This window comes from Oncorhynchus masou, chromosome 24, assembly GCF_036934945.1.
Source record: "Oncorhynchus masou masou isolate Uvic2021 chromosome 24, UVic_Omas_1.1, whole genome shotgun sequence".
Taxonomy (NCBI): Eukaryota; Metazoa; Chordata; class Actinopteri; order Salmoniformes; family Salmonidae; genus Oncorhynchus; species Oncorhynchus masou.
The window spans coordinates 106,289,482-106,305,583 of NC_088235.1; the positions used below are offsets into that span (position 1 = coordinate 106,289,482).

General features: G+C 46.7%; 2 protein-coding genes across 4 annotated transcripts in view; one reads left to right on the plus strand and one right to left on the minus strand.

Moving 5' to 3' along the window:
* The window catches only part of kifap3a (kinesin-associated protein 3a), a 40,831-nt gene extending 32,944 nt beyond the window's left edge, over nucleotides 1–7,887 (plus strand). For 2 of the 3 annotated variants that reach the window (XM_064935996.1, XM_064935998.1), the window contains one exon: nucleotides 4,893–7,887. In XM_064935996.1, the coding sequence (XP_064792068.1) occupies nucleotides 4,893–5,013 (121 nt within the window). In that variant the 3' untranslated portion in view covers nucleotides 5,014–7,887. The remainder of the gene's footprint in view (nucleotides 1–4,892) is intronic. The other variant, XM_064935997.1, reaches the window with a different exon arrangement.
* A 200-nt stretch (nucleotides 7,888–8,087) lies between these two features.
* niban1a (niban apoptosis regulator 1a) overlaps nucleotides 8,088–16,102 on the minus strand; it is a 38,692-nt gene continuing 30,677 nt past the window's right edge. Inside the window, exons 11-14 of the mRNA XM_064935995.1 lie at nucleotides 12,925–13,035; nucleotides 12,709–12,816; nucleotides 12,267–12,378; nucleotides 8,088–11,250 (exon numbers count right to left, since the gene is read on the minus strand). Coding sequence (XP_064792067.1) covers nucleotides 9,746–11,250; nucleotides 12,267–12,378; nucleotides 12,709–12,816; nucleotides 12,925–13,035 — 1,836 coding nt within the window. The 3' untranslated portion in view covers nucleotides 8,088–9,745. The remainder of the gene's footprint in view (nucleotides 11,251–12,266; nucleotides 12,379–12,708; nucleotides 12,817–12,924; nucleotides 13,036–16,102) is intronic.

Here is a 16,102-nt window from a genome sequence, read left to right on the forward strand (position 1 = left end):
CGTGTCACCGCGTGGAAAGAGAAGTGTCTGGGTTTCACTATAGGTGCACAACAGCATGTGATTGGAGAGTTTCTGACCCCCTCAACACGCAGACGGGCGAATCAATGAGTGCTTTGAGAGGCTGTCAGTGAGTGACAGCAAGGCGAGTGAGACAGAGAAAGAGGGAGGGAGGAGGAGCTGATTATTTAGCCCTTGAGCAGTGGGTAGCTGTAACCTGAAGAGTGACAGCCTGGGGAGAGATCAAAGCATTGTGGGGTGAGAGCGAGGGCCAGAGAGGTGAGGCTGGAGGAGACAGACGTATGCATGGGCTTGGAGGGAGCAGAGGGTCATGGGCACAGAGGAAACGGCCTGATTCTCTTCCTATGCACTACGGCTCCGCCCCCTGTAGTATGTGTTCCCAATGCCTCACACCTACACCCTCACACCCTCACCACTACACCCTACACCCTCACGCCTACACCCTCACCCCTACACCCTCACACCTGCACCCTCATCCCTGCACCCTCACCCCTGCACCCTCACCCCTGCACCCTCACCCCTGTACCCTCACCCCTGCACCCTCACACCTACACCCTCACAACTACCCCCTCACACCTACCCCCTTCACCCCTACACCCTCATCCCGGCTTCACTGGGTTCTGTAGGGCCAGGCTGGGAACAGTAGGGCCCTTTGTCTGCGAACACAACGCTCCCTCTTAAAATGTCACAACACACACGCCTGGAATGAGCTGATTTATGTCTCACATCACTGTATGAGGAAGTGCGTGAGGGAGATGTTGATCAACTGGTCTTCTTTATCGTAATGTGGTCATTTGAATTTTTCCTCCTCAACCCTACCACCAGAACCAGAGTCCAGGCGCTGACCTGAGGTCCAACTGTGTTTCTGTCTCTCTGTCTCTTTCTCCTAGGCCCAGGGTGTAGTCAGGCAGGCAGGCCAGCTATCCAGGCAGCCTGTGAGGCAGGCAGGCCAGCTATCCAGGCAGCCTGTGAGGCAGGCAGGCCATCTATCCAGGCAGACTGTGAGGCAGGCAGTCAGGCTGTGTTACTCAGAGCTCCAGTGTTTCTCCAGGCTCTTTTAGCCTTTCAAATCCCCCCCTGACAGCCGTAGCGTGCGGAAAGGAAAAATACATATTTCTGCCCAGTGAAGGAGAGAGGGATGGATGGGGCATGGGGAAGAGGAGGTGCAGGGTGCGTAACTGATCGCTGGAAGTGATTTGGGTTAAAAACAACACGTAATTATGGGAGCTCGCAGGGGCAAAGCAAACAGCTCGTATTTTAGAGAGCTAGAGGATGTCCGGCCCGGCCCACGACTGACTGCATATAGACCAAGAGAGAGGGGGAACGAGCAGGGTGGAGGGGAAGAGAAGGGACATGCTGTTGTTTGTCGAGGGGTTAACTCACTCTGTCTAGTTAACTAACTCACACCCAGTCTGAGGTAACGAGACGGTCGTGTTGACCCGACCACACAGCTGAACATTCAGACCAGCTGGTCAGAGAAGAGAGACGACCGACCGTGAAATCGGACAGCTTTTCCTCCATGGTAACTGAGTTGTACAGTTGTATCCACACCCCCATGGTAACTGAGTTGTATAGTTGTATCCACACCCCCATGGTAACTGAGTAGAACAGTTGTATCCACACCCCCATGGTAACTGAGTAGAACAGTTGTATCCAAACCCCATGGTAACTGAGTAGAACAGTTGTATCCACACCCCCATGGTAACTGAGTTGTACAGTTGTATCCACACCCCCATGGTAACTGAGTTGTATAGTTGTATCCACACCCCCATGGTAACTGAGTTGAACAGTTGTATCCACACCCCCATGGTAACTGAGTTGTACAGTTGTATCCACAGCCCCATGGTAACTGAGTTGTACAGTTGTATCCACACCCCCATGGTAACTGAGTTGTATAGTTGTATCCACACCCCCATGGTAACTGAGTAGAACAGTTGTATCCACACCCCCATGGTAACTGAGTTGTACAGTTGTATCCACACCCCCATGGTAACTGAGTTGTACAGTTGTATCCACAGCCCCATGGTAACTGAGTTGTACAGTTGTATCCACACCCCCATGGTAACTGAGTTGTACAGTTGTATCCACACCCTCATGGTAACTGAGTAGAACAGTTGTATCCACAGCCCCATGGTAACTGAGTTGTATAGTTGTATCCACAGCCCCATGGTAACTGAGTAGAACAGTTGTATCCACACCCCCATGGTAACTGAGTAGAACAGGTGTATCCACACCCCCATGGTAACTGAGTAGAACAGTTGTATCCACAGCCCCATGGTAACTGAGTAGAACAGCTGTATCCACAGCCCCATGGTAACTGAGTAGAACAGTTGTATCCACAGCCCCATGGTAACTGAGTAGAACAGTTGTATCCACAGCCTCATGGTAACTGAGTTGTACAGTTATATCCACACCCCCATGGTAACTGAGTTGTACAGTTGTATCCACAGCCCCATGGTAACTGAGTAGAACAGTTGTATCCACAGCCCCATGGTAACTGAGTTGTACAGTTGTATCCACACCCCCATGGTAACTGAGTAGAACAGTTGTATCCACAGCCCCATGGTAACTGAGTTGTACAGTTGTATCCACGCCCCCATGGTAACTGAGTAGAACAGTTGTAACCACAGCCCCATGGTAGCTGAGTTGTACAGTTGTATCCACACCCCCATGGTAACTGAGTTGTACAGTTGTATCCACACCACCATGGTAACTGAGTAGAACAGTTGTATCCACAGCCCCATGGTAACTGAGTTGTACAGTTGTATCCACACCCTCATGGTAACTGAGTTGTACAGTTGTATCCACACCCTCATGGTAACTGAGTTGTACAGTTGTATCCACACCCCCATGGTAACTGAGTTGTACAGTTGTATCCACACCCCCATGGTAACTGAGTTGTACAGTTGTATCCACAGCCCCATGGTAACTGAGTTGTACAGTTGTATCCACACCCCCATGATAACTGAGCAGAACAGTTGTATCCACACCCCCATGGTAACTGAGTAGAACAGTTGTATCCACAGCCCCATGGTAACTGAGTAGAACAGTTGTATCCACAGCCTCATGGTAACTGAGTTGTACAGTTATATCCACACCCCCATGGTAACTGAGTTGTACAGTTGTATCCACAGCCCCATGGTAACTGAGTAGAACAGTTGTATCCACAGCCCCATGGTAACTGAGTTGTACAGTTGTATCCACACCCCCATGGTAACTGAGTAGAACAGTTGTATCCACAGCCCCATGGTAACTGAGTTGTACAGTTGTATCCACGCCCCCATGGTAACTGAGTAGAACAGTTGTAACCACAGCCCCATGGTAGCTGAGTTGTACAGTTGTATCCACACCCCCATGGTAACTGAGTTGTACAGTTGTATCCACACCACCATGGTAACTGAGTAGAACAGTTGTATCCACAGCCCCATGGTAACTGAGTTGTACAGTTGTATCCACACCCTCATGGTAACTGAGTTGTACAGTTGTATCCACACCCCCATGGTAACTGAGTTGTACAGTTGTATCCACACCCCCATGGTAACTGAGTTGTACAGTTGTATCCACAGCCCCATGGTAACTGAGTTGTACAGTTGTATCCACACCCCCATGATAACTGAGCAGAACAGTTGTATCCACACCCCCATGGTAACTGAGTAGAACAGTTGTATCCACACCCCCATGGTAACTGAGTAGAACAGTTGTATCCACACCCCCATGGTAACTGAGTAGAACAGTTGTATCCACAGCCCCATGGTAACTGAGTTGTACAGTTGTATCCACACCCCCATGGTAACTGAGTAGAACAGTTGTATCCACACCCCCATGGTAACTGAGTTGTACAGTTGTATCCACACTCCCATGGTAACTGAGTTGTACAGTTGTATCCACATCCCCATGGTAACTGAGTTGTACAGTTGTATCCACATCCCCATGGTAACTGAGTTGAACAGTTGTATCCACATCCCCATGGTAACTGAGTTGAACAGTTGTATCCACACCCCCATGGTAACTGAGTTGTACAGTTGTATCCACACCCCCATGGTAACTGAGTTGTACAGTTGTATCCACACCCCCATGGTAACTGAGTTGTACAGTTGTATCCACAGCCCCATGGTAACTGAGTTGTACAGTTGTATCCACATCCCCATGGTAACTGAGTTGTACAGTTGTATCCACAGCCCCATGGTAACTGAGTTGTACAGTTGTATCCACACCCCCATGGTAACTGAGTTGTACAGTTGTATCCACACCCCCATGGTAATTGAGTTGTACAGTTGTATCCACACCCCCATGGTAACTGAGTTGTACAGTTGTATCCACACCCCCATGGTAACTGAGTTGTACAGTTGTATCCACATCCCCATGGTAACTGAGTTGTACAGTTGTATCCACACCCCCATGGTAACTGAGTTGTACAGTTGTATCCACACCCCCATGGTAACTGAGTTGTACAGTTGTATCCACAGCCCCTTTATCATTCCCCAAACAGGCCGGGGTTGCTGGGCGGGTGGAGGGAGGGAACACAGCTTAGACGTGTCTGGCTGTTGGCCTCCTCTGTAATGGACCTCTGTCTTGACATTTAGCTGTTTTATGTAGTTGGCTGCAGCTAGATGTGCCCTGTCACAGAGCTCCATTGTTATGGCAGAACATGTATTAGGTGAGATAAATATTGCATAAAGTTTTATAATGAGCTTATATTTTACCTTCCATGATACCATGACCCCTTCTCTTCTTCCATGTGTTCTGGTTGTGTTGCTGAATGGTTCACTGTCTCAGAGCTCCACCTTGTGGTATCTAAACCCATCTCACATCATGTTGACTCCTGTCTGTGGGGCTGACACATACAGTAGGTGTGCGTGTTTATGTCCCTGCAGTATGAATCCGGATATGTTTGGGCAGTCGACGGTGACCCCTGGACAGCGCCCTGCCACGACCTACGGCACCCGGCCAGACGAGCAGTTCTTCTACAGCTACGCTGGTGCAGCTTCCAGATGAACCAGGTTAACTTCACTATACCACAGAGACTGACTGTAGCAATGTCTCATCTAGCCAGGTTAACTTCACTATACCACAGAGACTGACTGCTGCTATATCCCATCTAGCCAGGTTAACTTCACTATACCACAGAGACTGACTACAGCTATATCCCATCTAGCCAGGTTAACTTCACTATACCACAGAGACTGACTGCAACTTTATCCCATCTAGCCAGGTTAACTTCACTATACCACAGAGACTGACTACAGCTATATCCCATCTAGCCAGGTTAACTTCACTATACCACAGAGACTGACTGCAACTTTATCCCATCTAGCCAGGTTAACTTCACTATACCACAGAGACTGACTGCAGCTATATCCCATCTAGCCAGGTTAACTTCACTATACCACAGAGACTGACTGCAGCTATATCCCATCTAGCCAGGTTAACTTCACTATACCACAGAGACTGACTGCTGCTATGTCCCATCTAGCCAGGTTAATTTCACTATACCACAGAGACTGACTGCAGCTATGTCCCATCTAGCCAGGTTAACTTCACTATACCACAGAGACTGACTGCAGCTATATCCCATCTAGCCAGGTTAACTTCACTATACCACAGAGACTGACTGCAGCTATATCCCATCTAGCCAGGTTAACTTCACTATACCACAGAGACTGACTGCAGCTATGTCCCATCTAGCCAGGTTAACTTCACTATACCACAGAGACTGACTGCAGCTATATCCCATCTAGCCAGGTTAACTTCACTATACCACAGAGACTGACTGCAGCTATGTCCCATCTAGCCAGGTTAACTTCACTATACCACAGAGACTGACTGTAGCAATGTCTCATCTAGCCAGCTATGCTTTGTGGTCATGAAGGAGTATCAACACTCCTTCTTGTATGTTCAACAGCACCTTGGTATCTCAGCTGATCCCTTCTAGTGCTGAAGTCCAAACTCTAGCAGTGATGTTGTTGCTGTTTTGTTGAATGAAAACATTACATCTTAAGCTACCTAAGTGATGTTGTTGCTGTTTTATTGAATGAAAACTTCACATCTTAAGCTACCTAAGTGATGTTGCTGAAAAACAATATTTGGCATTTTGTTTTTAGCTTTTATTGTAATATTATACATCTCAATGTTCACTACAAGTATGTATTTCTGTAGCATAATACAACAACACAAACTAAAATGAATTATTCAATTATACATCCATGATATATATGTTGTACTGGGGTTCATTGTTTTTCTGATCAACGCTACTTTCCATAGGATGTTTTTTTTCCTCTTCAAATTCCAGAAGGTTGGTTGGTATGGCACAGTCTTATTGTCCACTAGCTGCACTAGCTGCATTCTGTAACAGGCCATTTTATAGATGACCTCATTCTGGAGACTGACATTTGAGATGTTCTCCATCATTTCTGTCTTTGCAGTCTCTTTCTGTCTCTCTCTCTTTCTGTCTGTCTCTCTCTGTCTCTCGCTCTCTCTCTGTCTCTCGCTCTCTCTGCTCTGTCTCTGTCTCTCTCTCTGTCTCTCGCTCTCTCTCTGTCTGTCTCTCGCTCTCTCTCTGTCTGTCTCTCGCTCTCTCTCGCTCTCTCTCTGTCTCTCGCTCGCTTTCTGTCTGTCTCTCGCTTTCTGTCTGTCTCTCGCTTTCTGTCTGTCTCTCGCTTTCTGTCTGTCTCTCGCTTTCTGTCTGTCTCTCGCTTTCTGTCTGTCTCTCGCTTTCTGTCTGTCTCTCGCTTTCTGTCTGTCTCTCGCTTTCTGTCTGTCTCTCGCTTTCTGTCTGTCTCGCTTTCTGTCTCTCTCTCTCTCGCTTTCTGTCTCTCTCTCTCTCGCTTTCTGTCTCTCTCTCTCTCGCTTTCTGTCTCTCTCTCTCTCGCTTTCTGTCTCTCTCTCTCTCTCTTTCTGTCTCTCTCTCTCTCTCGCTTTCTGTCTCTCTCTCTCTCTCGCTTTCTGTCTCTCTCTCTCTCTCGCTTTCTGTCTCTCTCTCTCTCTCTCGCTTTCTGTCTCTCTCTCTCTCGCTTTCTGTCTCTCTCTCTCTCTCTCGCTTTCTGTCTCTCTCTCTCTCTCTCTCGCTTTCTGTCTCTCTCTCTCTCTCTCGCTTTCTGTCTCTCTCTCTCTCTCTCGCTTTCTGTCTCTCTCTCTCTCTCTCTCGCTTTCTGTCTCTCTCTCTCTCTCTCTCGCTTTCTGTCTCTCTCTCTCTCTCTCTCGCTTTCTGTCTCTCTCTCTCTCTCTCTCTCTCTCTCTCTCGCTTTCTGTCTCTCTCTCTCTCTCTCTCGCTTTCTGTCTCTCTCTCTCTCTCTCTCGTTTTCTGTCTCTCTCTATCTCTCTCGCTTTCTGTCTCTCTCTATCTCTCTCGCTTTCTGTCTCTCTCTCTCTCTCGCTTTCTGTCTCTCTCTATCTCTCTCGCTTTCTGTCTCTCTCTATCTCTCTCGCTTTCTGTCTCTCTCTCTCTCTCTCGCTTTCTGTCTCTCTCTCTCTCGCGCTTTCTGTCTCTCTCTCTCTCTCTCTCGCGCTTTCTGTCTCTCTCGCTTTCTGTCGCTTTCTGTCTCTCGCTTTCTGTCGCTTTCTGTCTCTCTCGCTTTCTGTCTGTCTCTCTTTCTGTCTCCTCACACCACTGGATAGTTTTACTGAAAATGTTGTGTGTGGAGTCAGGCACTGAATCGCATCTGAATTTTATTTTGAATGTAACTTTTTCACTCTACCTTTGTTAGTGGTGGAAATACTTTATGAATTTGTACAAACATTGAAGGATTGTTTATTTACCTGTTATTGTGTATATAAATGAACAATTAGTTAGGTTGATACGTAGTGCTCATCAGAAATATCATAAAATCATTTTTCTGCGGCCAATATTTAAAATAAAGTGTTTAAAACGGACTCTGATTGTAACAGTTAATTGCTTATGATTGTGGTTGAATTGATTGTTTTCAGCTAGTTGTGTGCACCATAAGCACAACTATTCAACCCTCAGTTCTAATGGAAGACAAACACACATTAAATTTGTTGTATTTGTTTTATGGTCAAATAAAAGGGTTATTTTATGTATTTTCCCAACACACAAGCAATGGACGGCTGTCTTGTTTTTGTAGACTTCATACTTTATTTTACAGTATATTTTTCAGACTTGACTATACATACACAAATCCGCATAGCCCCTTCACAAAATGACTGTGTAACATGTCATGTATGAAAACACAGGCACTGTTTCAACACGGCTATTAGTCATTCAGGAATAAAGTCACTGGACCAGTCTCCATAGCAACCACATCTATTGGAAATAGGTGGTAATCATTCTTCATGGAAACAAGGCAGTAGACACGAGGAAAGAACCGTAGAACCTCATCTAGTGGTATCTTACTGGTATCTTGGTGGACTAGCTGGTGATTGAGTATGAGCATGCAGTAGACACGAGGGAAGAACCGTAGAACCTCATCTAGTGGTATCTTACTGGTATCTTGGTGGACTAGCTGGTGATTGAGTATGAGCATGCAGTAGACACGAGGGAAGAACCGTAGAACCTCATCTAGTGGTATCTTACTGGTATCTTGGTGGACTAGCTGGTGATTGAGTATGAGCATGCAGTAGACACGAGGGAAGAACCGTAGAACCTCATCTAGTGGTATCTTACTGGTATCTTGGTGGACTAGCTGGTGATTGAGTATGAGCATGCAGTAGACACGAGGGAAGAACCGTAGAACCTCATCTAGTGGTATCTTACTGGTATCTTGGTGGACTAGCTGGTGATTGAGTATGAGCATGCAGTAGACACGAGGAAAGAACCGTAGAACCTCATCTAGTGGTTCCTTACTGGTATCTTGGTGGACTAGCTGGTGATTGAGTATGAGCATGCAGTAGACACGAGGGAAGAACCGTAGAACCTCATCTAGTGGTATCTTACTGGTATCTTGGTGGACTAGCTGGTGATTGAGTATGAGCATGCAGTAGACACGAGGGAAGAACCGTAGAACCTCATCTAGTGGTATCTTACTGGTATCTTGGTGGACTAGCTGGTGATTGAGTATGAGCATGCAGTAGACACGAGGAAAGAACTGTAGAACCTCATCTAGTGGTATCTTACTGGTATCTTGGTGGACTAGCTGGTGATTGAGTATGAGCATGCAGTAGACACGAGGGAAGAACCGTAGAACCTCATCTAGTGGTATCTTACTGGTATCTTGGTGGACTAGCTGGTGATTGAGTATGAGCATGCATAACTCTATATTAACTGATGAGAAAAATCCTTCAAGTCAAAGCACACAGAACAGAACATCTTCCTCCATATGTAGAACCCTCCCATTGTTACTCAGACCCATTCAATATATGGCAGTGCTGTTGACTTTAAAATGTAACACAAACGGTGTCTGAATCATCTTGAATCTATGCATATTCATATGTAGGGACATAGATTTGTTTAAACACAATGACAAGTGGAGATAGTTACACACAATTGCAATAGTCAATTTGATGTGTACCAAATTAATTGGCTTTTTCTTGGTCCCTAACTTGATATTCTATTTATGCCCATATCTCACTACATTAATCTTCTCATAAACACAATTGTATATATTCATATTTTACCACTGAGATTTTATGGAAGCGTGCAGTTTTATGCTTGTGTAACAGTTCAATGTTTGTACTTGATGGTGAGGGTAACCTCAGTCAATATAGTGTTTGGGTTCGACAACAGCGAGGTTATCGTCTATAACATTTTCATACTGCTCACAATTGCAGTGATTTAAAGAATGGGGTCCTTGTCTTCATTTATTCTCTGTGTGATATCAGGCACCTCACTGGCCACCCCTCCCTCATATGGGTAGCGCTGGATTACCTCCTCCACTTCAAACACCGCCACCACCAGGTCCCGGATCTCTTTCACACAGTCCATGGCCTGGGGAGCAGGCTCAGCGGGCTCCACAGCCTGGAGGGCTTCTTTGGTGGGTTCAGCAGCGACGGTGGCCTGGGAGTCTGGCTGGGGCTGTGGAGGGACTACATTCAAATTGGTTGCTGATGCTACGGTGGAATAAGCACCAGCAGTGACTTCAACGCTAGCTTCTCCGTTAACGCCTCCTGTTGCTTCAGAGACCGGGGCGTCGCTAGGGGGAACGGGGTTACCCTCTGATACTTCTACAGGGGGATTGGTGGCGATACCGACTGGTGTTTCACTCATGCAGACCTCTACTGCAAGGTTAGAGGTCACAGAAATGCTACACTCCACTCCATTGCTCTGTGACACTTTGACCTTATCAGTGGGGGCTGCTGCTCTCGTGACACCATCATCACCAGGGATCTCGATGTCGGAGGGGGCAGACTCGCTCTCTGTATCATCCCCATCATCTGGGATAGCGGAGGATGAGGCTGGCACATCCTTGGTCTCTGCTGCTGCAGCAAGGCTGGCGTCTGCTGGTGGCGCAGTTACAGGCTGCTCGCCACTAGAGGCCGCTACTGGGTCACTGTTAGGAGGACCGCTTTCACTCTCAGCCTCTGTCTCAGCCTCTGTCTCAGTAGTGGTGATTGTGAGTGAAGCCATGTGCTCTGCTACTGAGTCTTCAACAGCTATAGGGTCAATGACAGCTACAGGCTTGACAACACAAACAGGGACAGGGGAAGGGTCAGGGACCGGACTGGGAGAAGGGGCTTCGCTTTGTGCTACTGTAGTTAGTATGCCTGTTACTACTGTCTTCTCCACCTCCACAGCATCTTCAGGGGTGGGCATTTTCTCTGTATCTGTCTCAGTTAGGACAGGGGTATCCACTTGAGCTGTCTCAGTTGGTTCAGACATGTCCTCCGTTTTTGTCTCAGCCACTACAGGTGTCTCATGTGTACTGACTGTGTTCTCCACCTTGACTAGCTTCTCCACTGGAGCTGCAACATGAGGTGCAATACTGGCCCCCAGGGCCTCAATCTCTAATGTGGCCCCTGACACCGCCTCCGCCTTGTTCTGTTCTGCCTTCAACACGGCACTTGGGGGGTCCCCCTGTGCCCCCCCAACGAGCGCCAGACCGTTGCTCAGGTCAGGAGAGACAGGCTTAGCTGGTGCTGGTACCTCAGCCTGTGGCTGGGTCTCAGGTTGGGTCTGGATGAAGGTAGAGGTCTGGAGATGTGTGGGGGAGAACGGCACCCTGGCTGGGCTGCTGGGGGTGGATGGGATGGAGAGGAGACTGGAGCGGCTGGTCTGGCTCAGGGGGTCCCTGCTGTCTGTGAACAGGTTGTGTTTCTTTAGGCTGGCTGCGTCCTTCACCACTGCAGATCAAAATAGATAGAGGTTTAGGTAACAACAACAACATCAACAACAACAACATTAACAACATCATTAACAACAACATCATTAACAACATCACATCATTAACGACATTAACAACAACATTAACGACAACATCATGAACAACATTAACAACAACATCATTAACAACATCAAAATGAACAACAACAACATTAACAACATTAACAACAACATCATTAACAACAACAATATGAACAACATCATTAACAACAACAACATTAACAATAACATTGACAACAACATCATTAAGAACATCATTAACAACAACATCATTAAGAACAACAACAACATCATTAACAACAACAACATTGACAACAACAACATTAACAATAACATTCACAACAACAACACCATCATTAACATTGACAACAACAACAACAACATTGACAACAACAACAACATTAACAACATCACATCATTAACGACATTAACAACAACATTAACGACAACATCATGAACAACATTAACAACATCAAAATGAACAACAACAACATTAACAACATTAACAACAACATCATTAACAACAACAATATGAACAACATCATTAACAACATGAACATGAACAACAACATCATTTACAACAACATCATTAACAACAACATCAACATCATTAACAACAACATTAACGACGACAACATTAACAACAACAATATTAACAACAACAACATTAACAATAACATTGACAACAACATCATTAAGAACATCATTAACAACAACATCATTAAGAACAACAACAACATCATTAACAACAACAACAACAACAACATTGACAACAACAACATTAACAATAACATTCACAACAACAACACCATCATTAACATTGACAACAACAACAACAACATTAACATTGACAACAACAACAACATTAACAACAACAACAGTGATGTAGGTGAATAGAGAGGGTAATGCCTGAAATATGCCTTACATTTGAGTAAGACAAAAGTAATAATTGTCTAATAAAATAATAACTCTGTACCTTTGCTGACTTCCTTGCCCAGACTCTGCAGCAGAATGTCCTCATAGATATTCTCCACATGGACGAAGTTGGAATAGTCTGCATCAATGAACTGTTCAAGACCCTGCAGATCCTAAAGACACAGAGACAATTATTTCCATGGGCTGTTATTTTTTAAACAGTCATGCCTTTTAAGGATACTAAGAAGATGAAAATGTGTGTGTGTGTGTGTGTGTGTGTGTGTGTGTGCATTGTTTACTATACTTGTGAATATCAAAAGTTGTCACAAGAATAGTAAACCAACTAGGATCAGGGAAAATTGTAGTTTGAATGGGAATCAATTGTTGGTCCTCACAAGTATAGTAAGACATAGGTGTGTGTGTGTGTGTGTGTGTGTGTGTGTGTGTGTGTGTGTGTGTGTGTGTGTGTTATGGTAAAGGGTACAGTGTGTGTATTGACTGACTGATTTGCAGGTTGGGGCCAGGTTCTTCTTAATATGAGGTAGAGTGATCCCCACCAAGGCCTCCTGAAAGATCCTCTTCCTCACTGTGCTGCTGTCGTAATCATATTGCTGTAACACACACACAGGTAATTAGCATATAACATGTATCTTGATCCGTGCTTGTCTCCGTGAGATGCTCTTAATAAACAGAGGTGTAGTGGTGGATAAAAAGCGTACCTTGAGCACCATGTGCCTGGACTTCTCCATGGCAGAGCCTACATTGTCTGTGCTGTTTTCTTTGGCCTTGTAGAGTAGCAGCTCAAAGGAGTACGCTGCGTTTTCAATCAGCTGAAACAGGGCACGGGGAGGAAGTTAGCCTCAGTGGCACCAGTGAAAACAAACAAAGAATAAACTGCCAGAATGTCATCTTGGTTAAATGACCCGACTGGTGCCGTACAAATCAATGTTAGAAAGGGTTAATGAACAGTAAGTGGAAGACCTGCAAACTTTAAGCTGATGACAAATGACAATGCTGCAGTTAAAGACAGAGTGAATTACTTCTGTTCCCTGATTTCTACCCACAACTAAAGAGTTCTGTATGAGACAATTGAGTGTGTTGTTGTCGTTGCCCCACCTTTAAGGTCAGGCTTGGTTTATTTCTCCGATCCCTATGAGCCAAGACCCAGCCTGATACCCTCTGGCAGGGCAGTATTGACCAGTCCAAAGTCTAGGTTGAAAACCAAAGGAGACCAGGCATTTCCTGTACCATTAGAGCCCCTAGACTTTGGAGTTGTCTGCCAGAGGAGACCAGGCATTTCCTGTACCATTAGAGCCCCTAGACTTTGGAGTTGTCTGCCAGAGGAGACCAGGCATTTCCTGTACCATTAGAGCCCCTAGACTTTGGAGTTGTCTGCCAGAGGAGATCAGGCATTTCCTGTACCATTAGAGCCCCTAGACTTTGGAGTTGTCTGCCAGAGGAGACCAGGCATTTCCTGTACCATTAGAGCCCCTAGACTTTGGAGTTGTCTGCCAAAGGAGACCAGGCATTTCCTGTACCATTAGAGCCCCTAGACTTTGGAGTTGTCTGCCAGAGGAGACCAGGCATTTCCTGTACCATTAGAGCCCCTAGACTTTGGAGTTGTCTGCCAGAGGAGACCAGGCATTTCCTGTACCATTAGAGCCCCTAGACTTTGGAGTTGTCTGCCAGAGGAGATCAGGCATTTCCTGTACCATTAGAGCCCCTAGACTTTGGAGTTGTCTGCCAGAGGAGACCAGGCATTTCCTGTACCATTAGAGCCCCTAGACTTTGGAGTTGTCTGCCAGAGGAGACCAGGCATTTCCTGTACCATTAGAGCCCCTAGACTTTGGAGTTGTCTGCCAGAGGAGACCAGGCATTTCCTGTACCATTAGAGCCCCTAGACTTTGGAGTTGTCTGCCAAAGGAGACCAGGCATTTCCTGTACCATTAGAGCCCCTAGACTTTGGAGTTGTCTGCCAGAGGAGACCAGGCATTTCCTGTACCATTAGAGCCCCTAGACTTTGGAGTTGTCTGCCAGAGGAGACCAGGCATTTCCTGTACCATTAGAGCCCCTAGACTTTGGAGTTGTCTGCCAGAGGAGACCAGGCATTTCCTGTACCATTAGAGCCCCTAGACTTTGGAGTTGTCTGCCAGAGGAGACCAGGCATTTCCTGTACCATCAGAGCCCCTAGACTTTGGAGTTGTCTGCCAGAGGAGACCAGGCATTTCCTGTACCATTAGAGCCCCTAGACTTTGGAGTTGTCTGCCAGAGGAGACCAGGCATTTCCTGTACCATTAGAGCCCCTAGACTTTGGAGTTGTCTGCCAAAGGAGACCAGGCATTTCCTGTACCATTAGAGCCCCTAGACTTTGGAGTTGTCTGCCAGAGGAGACCAGGCATTTCCTGTACCATCAGAGCCCCTAGACTTTGGAGTTGTCTGCCAGAGGAGACCAGGCATTTCCTGTACCATTAGAGCCCCTAGACTTTGGAGTTGTCTGCCAGAGGAGACCAGGCATTTCCTGTACCATTAGAGCCCCTAGACTTTGGAGTTGTCTGCCAAAGGAGACCAGGCATTTCCTGTACCATTAGAGCCCCTAGACTTTGGAGTTGTCTGCCAGAGGAGACCAGGCATTTCCTGTACCATTAGAGCCCCTAGACTTTGGAGTTGTCTGCCAGAGGAGACCAGGCATTTCCTGTACCATTAGAGCCCCTAGACTTTGGAGTTGTCTGCCAGAGGAGACCAGGCATTTCCTGTACCATTAGAGCCCCTAGACTTTGGAGTTGTCTGCCAAAGGAGACCAGGCATTTCCTGTACCATTAGAGCCCCTAGACTTTGGAGTTGTCTGCCAGAGGAGACCAGGCATTTCCTGTACCATTAGAGCCCCTAGACTTTGGAGTTGTCTGCCAGAGGAGACCAGGCATTTCCTGTACCATTAGAGCCCCTAGACTTTGGAGTTGTCTGCCAGAGGAGACCAGGCATTTCCTGTACCATTAGAGCCCCTAGACTTTGGAGTTGTCTGCCAGAGGAGACCAGGCATTTCCTGTACCATTAGAGCCCCTAGACTTTGGAGTTGTCTGCCAGAGGAGACCAGGCATTTCCTGTACCATTAGAGCCCCTAGACTTTGGAGTTGTCTGCCAAAGGAGACCAGGCATTTCCTGTACCATTAGAGCCCCTAGACTTTGGAGTTGTCTGCCAGAGGAGACCAGGCATTTCCTGTACCATTAGAGCCCCTAGACTTTGGAGTTGTCTGCCAGAGGAGACCAGGCATTTCCTGTACCATTAGAGCCTCTAGACTTTGGAGTTGTCTGCCAGAGGAGACCAGGCATTTCCTGTACCATTAGAGCCCCTAGACTTTGGAGTTGTCTGCCAGAGGAGATCAGGCATTTCCTGTACCATTAGAGCCCCTAGACTTTGGAGTTGTCTGCCAGAGGAGACCAGGCATTTCCTGTACCATTAGAGCCCCTAGACTTTGGAGTTGTCTGCCAGAGGAGACCAGGCATTTCCTGTACCATTAGAGCCCCTAGACCTTGGAGTTGTCTGCCAAAGGAGACCAGGCATTTCCTGTACCATTAGAGCCCCTAGAATTTGGAGTTGTCTGCCAGAGGAGACCAGGCATTTCCTGTACCATTAGAGCCCCTAGACTTTGGAGTTGTCTGCCAGAGGAGACCAGGCATTTCCTGTACCATTAGAGCCCCTAGACTTTGGAGTTGTCTGCCAGAGGAGACCAGGCATTTCCTGTACCTTTAGAGCCCCTAGACTTTGGAGTTGTCTGCCAAAGGAGACCAGGCATTTCCTGTACCATTAGAGCCCCTAGACTTTGGAGTTGTCTGCCAGAGGAGACCAGGCATTTCCTGTACCATTAGAGCCCCTAGACGTTGGAGTTGTCTGCCAGAGGA